General features: G+C 35.7%; 1 protein-coding gene across 2 annotated transcripts in view; it reads right to left on the reverse strand.

Annotated features, from left to right (window-relative positions):
- Nucleotides 1-13049, reverse strand: part of GPHN (gephyrin) — a 757059-nt gene that overhangs the window by 169689 nt on the left and 574321 nt on the right. For both annotated transcript variants that reach the window (XM_027843732.1, XM_027843731.1), the window contains one exon: nt 1288-1330. In XM_027843732.1, the coding sequence (XP_027699533.1) occupies nt 1288-1330 (43 nt within the window). The remainder of the gene's footprint in view (nt 1-1287; nt 1331-13049) is intronic.

The following is a 13049-nucleotide window of genomic DNA, read 5'->3' on the forward strand; positions in this document are numbered from 1 at the left end:
TATCTATCTATCTATCTATCTATCTATCTATCTATCTATCTATCTATATGCATATAGATAGATAGATATAATATGCATGTATATATAAAAATACTCCCAAATAAGTGGGTTCATTGGTATAATGAACTCCCAGTGTAAAACGTCCTTTCACCAATATAGATCAGCCATCCATCCATCTGTCAACCATCTATAATTTACAGTCCTAGAGAGGCACCTGGAGCACTATGAATTGACCATAGCCACACAGCTATTATGTGTCAAAGGCAAAACTGTAACATAGGTCTTTATGATTCTGAGACTGGGCTTTTGTCATTCAGGAATTATAAAATAGAAAAAGGAGATGCCTCAGCCATGAAGCAAATGCAAGGGATGACAGATGGACCTGAAGTTGTACCCAAAGTATGCTAAAAGACATAAAGGAGGATATCTAGTACATTGGCTAAATTATCTATGGAGGCTTTCTGGGAAGATATGGACAAGAACTGAACTAGATGAGAAGATGTCATTGAGTTATGATTTGCCCCACTAAACGGAGGACCCACATCAATAACATCATAGATCAACTGAAGTAACAAATAACTGAGAGAATAATGGTATGTTATTTTCTTTTTGGGGATCAGGTATATTGCCCTATTGTTTCCTTTTCAGGTAATTTAATATTATTGGCTTTATGTTAATGTTGATTACATTCCTTGTAATTTTACTGCAGGCTGAGATCTGACTTTAACCCTCCACTATAACATAAAGTGTCTTTAACTGCAACTCTCTGAATATCATAAAAAGGTATATACAGGCACAGTGAATAAAGAGGAGGCCTTGGACTCAGGAAGCTCTGAGTTCAAGCCCTGCCTCTGACCACATATTGGCTGTGTGATCCTGGGCAGCCACATTGTATCTCTGGGCCCCACAGTCCAGATTCTAAGACTGTCAAGTACAAAACAGTTGCATAACTGCATTGGGATAGGAAGTTTTCTCATACCCCCCAAAAATCACAGCATAAATCTGCTTCTTTCCCTCTTCCCCACCATGCTCCCTCACCATGGGAAAAAAATTAGTAAAAAGCAAAAAAGAATGTGTAGTTCATGAAAGAGTACATCAGACTCATTTGAAAATTTAAACTCCTGGAGAATTTTCCTTGAGAACCAGAACCATCAAGCCCTATCAATTCTATGTCTGAAATAGCTCTTTCTTTTGCTGGTCCATTACCAATATATTTTTCTCAACTATCCTTTATATCTGATTAGAAGGTTTTATTCATTAGTCCACCTGAAATGATACAATACTCACTGGCTCTGAGAATATTCTCCTTGCTGCTGCACCTGGACTGGACCTGCAGAGAGAGTATAGACTCAATGAGATACAGTAAGTAACATGGACAGTCAGATGTGCAGAGTTAATGGGCAAGCTTCTGGGATTGAGAGGCAAAGGCTTTATGTATTTCTGAGATTTCAAAAGTAGGATTCAATATACCTAACACATATTGTACCAATACATTCATTTCCCCATTCCCCCCACCCTGCTTTCAAGAAAGCACTGACTGGAAGTCAGGGAAATAAACTTTGAGAGCATGTTAAGAACTAGAACAACAGCAAAAATAATGGCAATTTTGTTCATGAATTTTTGAAATCAAGATCTGGGTAAAATTCCAAGGCTGATTATTCAACTGAAGATGCAAATCCCTTCACTTTTAGACTTTTTAATCCCATGAATAGAACAAAAGCCAATTCATGTAAGAAAGCTATACTCAAAGACTCAATTGTAGACATATTCTGTAGACCCATTAAGGTAGGACAAGAAAAAAGAAACCCAAGCATAAGCAACATTTATCGTGTGATTGTGATAATCTTAGTAACAATGCTTCGATGGTTTATAATCAGCTTCTCAGTAAAAATCTAAGAAATTGAGCATATCTGTCTAGTGTTCTTGGATTTACCATTGATATATGTTTGTTCCACTGAACTCATTTGAAAAATTTTTAAAAAAGCCTTTTTAAGTTTTTAAGGTAGGACATTTCTTTTAAGGATAAAAAACTATGGCGCTCTAAAAGGATCTTTCGCTACATGTTAGGGCTTTCTGCTAATTTCAAAGGAAATTGTTCTTAGTTGAAACTCCAAACCTCTCCTCTCTGCTCCACAGTAGCTTGCCCCAAATGTTTATTCACACAACAAATTGGATTCTGTTACACAATCTACTTATTCTAATGAAACAACTTATGAAAGAAATGTTGCAACTTAGGGTGGGTTATGGTTGTCCTTCCCTGAAAAAAATTTGTTAATGTGTTAAAACAAACAAAAAAAAAATCACAAACATACACACAAAAAGTTAAAAAACCACAAAAATGCAATTAAAAATAAAAATTTCCAAAGAAATGTCAAAATTGTCCTCCTTTGGCCCAGATCTCTTTTTTTTTGTTTATTTCTTTATTGCACTGAACTATTTTTTGGCACCATGAAAAAGTGGGGCCAATTTGAAAGAAGTTTTTTTCTTAGAAGTTTTATTAAAGTATAGCTTTGGACCAAAAGGAAAAGAATAATGACTATTTAAGAAATAGAAACAGAAGTGATAAAAAAAGAAGAAAGATTTGAGTGAATTAGATCTAGAGATGTAGAAGGGCAGAAAGGCAGCCCTACAGAAGGGGACATCATCTACATGATTAAAGTTTTTCTGTTTCTCACTGAAAACCACAAGGAGGAAAAAAAAGATAGGCTCCATACAAAATAAACAAAGCAAGTTGGCACACCATGGAATGAAAATTAGTGTAACTACAATAACCACCACAGTCCTAAAGGAGAAAAGAAATAGAAACACTAATAGACAAGCTTGTTAAAAGAGAAACTGAGTTAAAAAAAAGCGATTCAGGAAATAGAAGCAGCAGCTTTTGTAAAAGAGGAAGATAGACTGGGAGAGGAAAAGGAAAGTGGGTGTGGGGAGAAATGTTACAGAAAAAAAGTGCTAAAAGGAGTAAAATGGAAGTCAAGAGAATCTTCAACAAAGTGTAGAACAGAAGGAGCTCAAATCCAACATGCAAAGCAATGTTTGCGAATGGAAAGCAACTCCTTTGATCAGAAATAGTTACTCATGTCATGGCCTGTATTTCTCCTGAGTTCATCTTTAAGCCCTTTCAACGTATATTGGAGCTAGTAGATGGACAAAACCCAGAAATTTCTAATGAACAGAGCAGTTCAAATGTGTAGTTCAATATTATTAAAATGTTCCAAAAGCATTTCCCTTTGCACAATGTCCAAATGACAATGATGGTAAAGAATTAGCTATTACTAAAAAATAAAAAAGCCTCTTGGGATAGTTTCTTTAAAATATTATTCTTGTTCGTATAATGGGTTTAATAAAGAAACCCAAATGAAACCTTGCTTTAGTTCTTAAAGACAAAATCTCACATTCACGTGATGGGGCAATATGAGCCAAATGGAAAAGAACTTGCTTCCTATAAATTTCACAGCAGGTATGGAAGAAGGATCTGGATGATGAGAAACCAACTCAACTAAATATACATGAACATTTCTCAACATTGGCACACAGCCAAACAGCAGCATAATGTTTCTAATTACTTTATTTTGGATAACAAAGTGCAAGATTTTGGGGAATCTTTAAATTAAAAAACAAACCAACCCAGAACACAAAACAGCCTTTAATACAAACACTTTCTAAACACCAAGGGCTCTGGATACAAAGATGGAGAATGGGGAAAAATCACTTTAAAAAAATGTCCAGTTCTAATGTTTGTACATACGTCAAAACCCATTTAAAATGGGCCCTTTCCCTCTACCTTACACTATGCTACTTGTGAATTTTCAAATTCTCAGTCCTTTCATGAAATCCCAAGCCGAAGATTCCACTGTACCATCACACACAATGTAATGGAATTTGCTAGAACAGATGGATTTGGGAAATAACTGTTACTCTTGATCTCATGCATGCCACAGAGAAAGTAACACACGCCCGTCTCCAGTTCTATAGGAAGGTTCATGTCTTGTGGATTTTCCTCTCTATCTTACCCTGGGTGTACTCATTGGAAAAAGGGAAGTCTGAAAAACAAAACAGAACTAGTATTTCATCTACCACCAGCTTTCTAAAGGATTCATACTGAAAGGGACAGTGTCAGAGTATCTGCTTTATCACTCTCTCAGTACATATAATTTTACCATATTTAACTTCTAACTTTCCAATGTTGACAACTGATTCATCTTTCCACTGGAATGAATGCTAAACCATGTGTAAAATACAGTCTGTATAAACTGTACAAACTACAGTTTGTAGTATTGAAGCCAGTGGAAGAAATGAACACCATAAGGTTTACTGACAATATAGATACAAATTTTCTGTTACCATTCAAGACTGCTCTGGGATATCAAATTATTCATGATAACACATCTGATGTGTTTAAATCTATGATATGTATTTTGCTGAAGATCACAATGCTCATAAAGCAATCTTAAGGAGTCAAACAGAAAATGAAATGAGAAAAGCACATACTAGAGATGAGAAAAATAATGTAAAAGGCAAAAAATAGAAGAGAAAAAATGTTAATAAATGACCACAATCTTTAGATACAGTTAGAGAAATCACTTACCTTATGCTTAGGTCATAACAAGAATAGCACAGTGTTTAAAGTCAGGTCTTCATTATGGAGGTACAATTGAAAGCCATAGGTTATAGTAACATGAATTGCTACACAGAAATGAAGACTTTTTCAGCCCAACGTGAAAAGCTAACTCTCATGGCACAGCATTTCAACTCATGTTTAATGCAACATGAACAGTTCAGGATGTATACATCACAGCTACATGAACCACACACTAATAACAGAAGACCCAAACTCTTATGAACACAGAAAATTGGAAAGGGCTGACCCATAACCTGTGACACAGGGGGAAGCACATCACTCTAACACTGAAAGAGGCATGCATAGTGTATAACCACCAACAGAACTACACATCCACATATATACACACACACCTACTAAATTACAGGGGAAGAATGTAGTGGCCAAGCTGTAATGAAAGAAGCAAGACACATGAAGCACAGCAGTGGTCATGTGATTTGAGAGGTGTTCTTCCCTTGAACCATCCCATCACCATGCTTATTTAAGGAAGCCAGGACAAGATCCTTTTTTAATGCTGCAGTAGCTACGAGCCCCCAGCTTGAAGCTAGTGTGTGGAATTTTGATCACCGTTCCTTGCGATGTCAGGGGCTCTCCGGTGGAAGCCAGAAAGTATATATAACACTGGGTGGTTAAGTACAAATATGTGGTTAACATCTTTTCCCCCTCTGCATTTCACAGAAGTGAGGAAAGAAAGGAGCACATAAAATGAAACCCACTTTGAGAATAGGTTCATAATAATATCTGGATGATAAAGTATTTGAATGGTGAATACACTAAATCACAGATTAACACCACTCAGGTTCAAAGAATTACTGGTTTTCTGCTGCTCACCTTGATAATTTTCTTTAACTCTTTATGAAATATATGCTGGTATCAATCTGTAAAATATGGTTGCAAACTGAAAAGTTCTGAGCAGTTGGTTACTTGGGGTCTGGTGTATAAGGCCTTATAAGTCAAGATGCTGTTTGTTCTGTGTGGACATTAAAGAGCCCATGGGATAAAAAATCTTGGGTATATTTCTAGTCTTAGATCATATTGTCCCATATCTTTATTCTTGGCTGACAGTTTATTTCAAAAATTGGGATTTTTAATGCCCTTATAGTTATGTCATTTAGGAAGCTCTGAAGGGGTGGTGCTGAAAGGCCCCTTTTAAAATCTCAATCTTTTTACATGAGGAAATTTTTTTTAAAGTTACCTATTTAGAAAAATGTTATTAAAGTTTCCATTAAATTCTCTCTTGGAAATAAATACAATGAGAAATTTATTCTTCTCACTCATAGCTCCTTACTATCAGTTTATTAAAATTATTCTAACATTTTCTTCCTTTATTTGGTTTCACTGTAATTTTCTGTATGGTGTGTTTCTCATTCAGGTCAGACATGATATCATATCAGACTATAGATGCTACAGTGCCATGGTCATGTAATTCTTTGGTAACTACTGTATTGACACTTCTTTTTCCAATATTATCCACTAACAAGTCAGTATAGCATAACTATCCTCATCCATCTCCTGCCAGTTGGAGAAATCTAGGTTTTGGGCTCCTCCTATAGTCATCAAGGGCACTGACAGGGATGATGTATAGATTAGCAACCACTCTGACTGCATTCATTACACTCTAACTTTTTCAATGGACAAAGTAGAGATATGAACTTATTTGAATCTAATGTAGAAAAAAAATCACTTGTATAATTCTTCACTATGAAACTTCAATAATTCCACTGCTTTGTAAAGTGTTATGAATAAAGGCTGTGAAACATTATAAAGATTTATGGCTGAATGTGGTAACATTTTTTGTTTTAGAAACAGAAATGATACCTGAGCTTTACAAAAAACAGCAGCGACAAAGTAATTACTATGAAATGAACCATTTCACCACTGAGACCAAATCACTTTTGACTATTTCAGCTGTGGTCATAACTAATCTCTTAACAGTTGTGAAATGTGAAATTCATCTACGGCATTTGATTCTGCCTAATGGTAAGTATACGATATGAAAATGTTGGATTTAATAAATGAGTAATATGCTACAGGGAAATGTAGGAATTTATTTAAAAAACACCCCAAAACACTACTATTAAAATGTATGAGGTTAATTGAATAGAGACTTTTGGAACCCAAGGATTTTTTTTTTATCTCAAGGTTTTTAAGGCCAGGATCTTAGGTTTCTTAATTTTCCACCAGAGTGGGATGTCTTCTAGAAAAAACTGGGGTAGAACTTGCCTATATGATCAAGTCATTGAGATCAGAGGGCTCACTGTGGGCTTTTCTGACCCTAATTCCTCCATAGTGCTATGTTTATTTAAAAGCAAACTGCCTTTGAAATTACAAACAGTTGAATAAACTCTTGAGAACTACTCCTCTGGGTACCTGTTCTTCAGACTTCAGGGCTTGGTTAGATGGGGAGAAATGGAAGTAGCAATGAATTGTTGATTAAGCATTTGGTTCAACTACTAACCTAAAAGTCTATTCCAAGACAAGGGGAAAGGAAAATTTAGATTTAATTAAACACTAACCTAGCAATTCTAACCAGCAACTTTACCTTCTATCTCAGACTCTTGAAATTCCAAGTAATTTCCTTCTCTTCTCAGTTCTGAAGGTAAAATTGGAATAGCTGCCCAAGAAAAATTTCTCCTCCATAGTTTTTCTCATATAACTTTATTTGAGTAAACAACTAAAAATATATGTGACTGACTCATCTCACCTTAATGACAATCGATACTTGTTAAATTAGATAACTTACATTGCCTTGTTCATTCTCTCTCTCTCTGTCTCTCTCTCTCTCTCTTTTTGGGGGGCAGGGCAATTGGGGTTAAGTGACTTGCCCAGGGTTACACAGCTAGTAAGTGTCAAGTGTTTGGTCTGAGGCCAGATTTGAACTCAGGTCCTCCTGACTTTAGGGCTGGTGCTCTGTACACTGTGCCACCTAGCTGCCCCTCATATCTCTTTAAAAGCACATAATTAAAAGTGTTTTGAAGTAATTTAATTAAATCCTCTCTAAGAAATTCTTGTTCAATAGAACATCAAGTTTAATTTATAGACTGGATAAGTATGAGTAATGGTTTACCCCCAGATCATTCAGTGGTAGATTACAGTCTACAGAGAGACTGCAAACTCATAGACCAATGATTTAGACATGGGAAAATAAAAGTGAGTAACTTAAAAATCTGGGGTTATCCTTGTAGGGGTTGCAAATATGTTTGTATAAGAAATCTTTCTTGCTTCTACTTGCTTCATTGTATACTACAATATCAGGCTTCAGGCAATTTAAATAAGAAGTACTTTTAAATGTATCATTTAATTAGCCAATTGCCCGTTTTACAGACCATGTTAAAAACCAGTGGACAGAGTAGGACTGCCTAAAATTGGCATAAATATTTAAATATCATGAAAAATATAGAGTTCTAGGCAACGTTAAATGTTACGTTCCACTGATTGCTACCCACATGTCTTTTTTTTGTGACATGTAAAAAAAATTTTTTTTTAGGCAATTGGGGTTAAGTGACTTGCCCAGGGTCACACAGCTAGTGTCAAGTGTTTGGTCTGAGGCCAGATTTGAACTCAGGTCCTCCTGACTTCAGGGCTAGTGCTCTATCCACTGCACCACCTAGCTGCCCCTACTCACATGTCTTGTCACAATGGTAAAATTAATTAGTTAAATGAAGAAATTATTTAACTTTAAGTTTTGTAAGCCTAAAATCAATAGAGAGTTTCCCCAACATTCATTGTAGTCACTCACTGGACTCTTGGCCTTACTTGCATATGAATAGCAACACTGTGTGTGGTAGCTTCTTTCACCAAGGACATAGAATAGTTTCAATAATTTCAAACAACATGGGTTTTCCCATTGCTTTGCAAATGATTAATTTTAACATTAGGTTCTCTTTTCAGTTTTACATCTTCAAAATATCTATGATAGCACTGGTTTGTGACTCCCTTTACCAATACAGATTGCAGTCCATGTCTTAGAGGAAAGTTTTAGAGTCAGAAGGGAACTTAGAGGTCATGTGATCTAACTCTTTTTGTATATGAGAAAAATGAGGCTCAGAGAGTGCAAGTGACTTGCCTATGGTCACACATGTATTAAGTGGCAGAGGCAGACTTGGGGCTCAGGTCCTCTGATGCCAAACCTAGCATTCTTTTTTATTGCACTAAGCTGCCTTCTCATGAGTTGCTACAGGGAAAAAAGTCTAACACCTAATTCAAAATATTTTCAGTTTTCATTTTTTCTAAGGATAGTAGGTAAAAGGGCTTACAGCCACCACTGCAAATCAAAGGCCTACTTCTGCTACTCTCAGCAACAATAGGCATATTTTAGAATTTAGTCTTTTTCAAAGAAAATGACAAATTTTAATACTTAGAATATCCATAAGTACATTACTGGGTTATCATCATGACTCACAGAAGAGGGAGTTGAATCATAACACAATTAAAAAAATTTTGTTATAGAACTCTTTCCTGTCTAACTATAGTCATTTCTCAATTATTTTTTGGTACATGTAAACTCCCAGCCTAGTTTACTCTTGCCATGAAGGGTATGCCTGGATCATTTCCTTGTTTTTAAGGTAGTATGTACTCAGAAAATGCATATTAATATTTAATTTAATACAACTTTGATGGATCTATGATCTCTAACCCTACAGATTGAAAATTATCCACATATTCCTGTCCTGTGCAACCCTTGTCTACACCCTCCTATAAATTCTCCACAGAATCCAAGAATCATATCTTTGCATCTGGAAGGGACCTTAAAGGATACTGAATCCAATCCCTTCATTTTTACAGATGAGAAAACTGAAGTCAAGACAGATTAGGTTACTTGCTCAGGGACAAAATTTGAGCTCAAGCCTTCCAAATCTAGTGCTCTATCCACTATGCTACCCAATATGCTGAGTGCCTTCCTCTAGGTCTGTTACTGGGTTGTGTCCCTGGTTATCCCTTGATCTCACTGTATCTCACTGGTTCACCCACCTTTTCTAGCTGTGTATCTTTGATCTCTTTTAAACACTTCTTCTGAATAATTAATCATTGGTTACATGCTAAAGTTTACTTATGCCTACCATTGTCCTTTGATTAATCTGCAACTTTTATTTTTTTAGAAATTGTGGTATCCTATGTTTTACAGAAATAATACATTACTGGAAAAATATTGGGATAGGAATTTGTTTTGGGGAGGAGCTTGACATAGACAACACTCATTTAAGAGTCCAAACAGAAGAGATTCCTTGTAGAAAATGAGGTCCTCCAGTTACCCCTATTTATAGATGGCACTATATTGATTGTTTTAAGGCAGAGAACACTGAAGAGCCTCCTAAATGAGGTCTAGTACGATTAAAAAAAATTTTTTTTTGGCTTAAGTATCCACATAGTGTCCAGACTTTGACATACAATTGGTGAACAGCCAATAATTGACCAGTACATATGTATCTTACGCAGACACTGAAGAGAGATAACGAAATCGGCGTAGAATTTAACCGGAGGAGGAGAGAACAGCTAGGAAATTGTGCAGTGGTTTCAATGACCCCAGAATATAATTATGAAGGTAAATCTACCACCAAAAATTACATCTGATGTTCTGGATTAAACATGTGAAATATTCAATTATTTACCCTACCTGGAAGAGGAACAAAGCCGTGGATAATCTAACAGAAGTTAATCAAATTAACTTGTTTGGTTTGGGGATAAACTATTTTTGTTATGTGATTTTTATGTGATCATTCTGTGATTTTTGTTATGATCATAATGAACTTCAGAAATAAACTGAGGTTGGTTTGCATCACTAGTTGGATGTAAGACTGAAAAAAGTTCTTATAACATCCCCTTGAATCTAAGATTTCATGATTCAATGTTTAAGATAAAAAAAAAGATATAGCTGTAGTTATTTAATAATCTCTTTAACTTCCCTTCATAAACTACCAGTATCATGTAAGTGATTTATTTAACAAATACTTACTGAATCCCTACTCTGTGCAATGTACATTACTAGGAATTTCTATCCTATCATGTTTCTTTTTGCTTCAGAGGCAATTGCTTTCTGTAAAATACTTATATATCTTTCTCAAATCTGCAAGGGGTGGTATGAATTAATTATCATTTATAAGATATTAAAGAAATCTGTGGGCAGCTAGGTGGCGCAGTGGATAGAGAACTGGCCCTGAAGTCAGGAGGACCTGAGTTCAAATTCAGACTCAGATCAAACACTTGACACTTACTAGCTGTGTGATCCAGGGCAAGTCACTTAACCCCAACTGCCTTAAAAAAAAAAAAGAAAGAAAGAAAGAAAGAAAGAAAGAAAGAAAGAAATCTGTAGGGTGAAAGATGTTCAAAAAAAACCCAAAACTTTTATTGCAGGAATAATCCAGTAGCAATTGATGAGGAAATGTCTATGAAGTACTTTAAACATGTCAGGGACAAGGGCTGAATAAATAAAAAATTCTAGATTATTAAAATGTGTAACAAAGTGCTGTCTAAAATTTTATACTTAGAGTGAGATGAGTTGTTGGTGTCTAATAAGTTGCTACTCAAGTCTCCCAAGATCTAACTGAAACCTCTCGTCTAATCTGTAAACTGGTAATAGGTCTAGATTACACTTTTGCTTTTCACTTTCATGCGACCCCTATTAGGGGAAGCTAGGTGGCATAGTGGATAGAGCACTGGGCTTGAAATCAGGAAGACTCAACTTTCTGAGTTCAAACCTGGCTTCAGACACTTGCTACCTATGTGACCCTGGGCAAGTCACTTAACCCTTTTGGCTTCAGTTCCTCATCTGTAAAATGAGCTGAAGAAGGAAATGGCAAACCACTCCTGTATCTTTGACAAGAAAACCCCAAATGGGGTTATGAAGAGTAGGGACGTGACTGAAATGACAAAACAACAACAAGAATTGGGCCAAATGTTAGCTCAAGTTTTGGATTTTCATAGTTAACTGGAAAGCCTAAAAACTGACCAGTAACATAACTGAATTTTTATTTCCCTGAGCTTTGGTTTAGAGTACTCATTAACAGAATTTGCATTTGCTCATAGAATTTGGTATGTTTTTAATATTTATGAACAGCGATTACTTCTATCTTTCAGATTTTATCCAGTGCTTACAACAGCCACTATAAAAGTAAAACACTTGGCTCTTACTTTGGTTTTCTTGTTCAATCCATGCTACCTAATAGTGGTCACTATTTCTTTTTCTGAGCATTCATAAATCATCCCTTAAAACAATGCCTTTTAGATTTCAGCGAGGAATCAAAGTCAAGCTCATAAGCTATACCATGATCAGAGGAGGGTTCTCAAGATGATGATGGGGCTCAAAACCATTTCATATAAGGGTTAGTTAAATAATTTGGTATGTTTAGCTCAAAGAACAGAAAGCTTTGGTAATAACGTGATAAGTTATTTTCAAGAATTCTCCTTTTTTTTTTTTTTTTTTTTTTTTGCTTTTTGGTGAGGCAGTTGGGGTTAAGTGACTTGCCCAGGGTCACACAGCTAGTAAGTGTCAAGTGTCTGGGGCCAGATTTGAACTCAGGTCCTCCTGACTCCAAGGCCGGAACTCTATCCACTGTGCCACCCAGCTGCCCCAACAATTTGAATTCTTATGTAAGGAATATTAGATTTATTTTGGCACAAAGAATAGAACTACAAATAATGAGTAAAAGTGTAAGAGAAAATGTCCTAATAGAGTTGTTTAAAAAAGCCAATGATTGCCCTGGAAGGTAGAGTGGTCTTTGCTTTGAGACTAGATGATCATATATGGGTAATGTTAGAGTAGGGTTAAACTATATATGATCTTTTAAATCCCTTTCAACTCCTAGATTCTGTAACTTTTGAGTTGTGTTTATGCTAAAAAGTATATAAGCTCCTTCCCCATTTATAATATAAATTACATGGACATTTAGTTTAGAAAGCCTTTAGCTGAAGCCAAAATATGATGATCAGATTAAACCAGTGGTGACTACCTTTTCTGAGTCCCAGTCTTGAGGATACTGGATTTACTTATTAAATATAATCCATTTTTTAAAAGTGCATAAGAGGATATGCTATTTTAATCACATGAATTGTCAATTCTATATTAAAGCTGCTTAAGACTAATGGAAGAAATGTTAGAGGGAGAGTTCTAGTTTGGGATCTTTCAACTGGACCATGTAGAAGGCAGAACCTCCTTAGCCTATGGGTGAGTAGCTGTCACATAATTATAATGACGATGGAAGAAGTACCCATAGTAATGAGATCACAAACTCATTAAAGTACTGAAGAATAGTTTGGTGAACACAACTGGATCTTTTCTGATTAAGATCTTAGAGTGACTGAGGGCCATTATTATAGACATCAGTTTTCATTGTGCAGTTCCATCGGTGTCAGACAGTGAGTTAATGTATTGATACCAAAACATAGTCTAGAAGTTTGCGTTTAGAAGATGAGTTTTCCTTTTCATTTGTTA

Source organism: Vombatus ursinus, unplaced genomic scaffold (assembly GCF_900497805.2).
Source record: "Vombatus ursinus unplaced genomic scaffold, bare-nosed wombat genome assembly UNPS02014926.1, whole genome shotgun sequence".
Lineage (NCBI taxonomy): Eukaryota > Metazoa > Chordata > Mammalia > Diprotodontia > Vombatidae > Vombatus > Vombatus ursinus.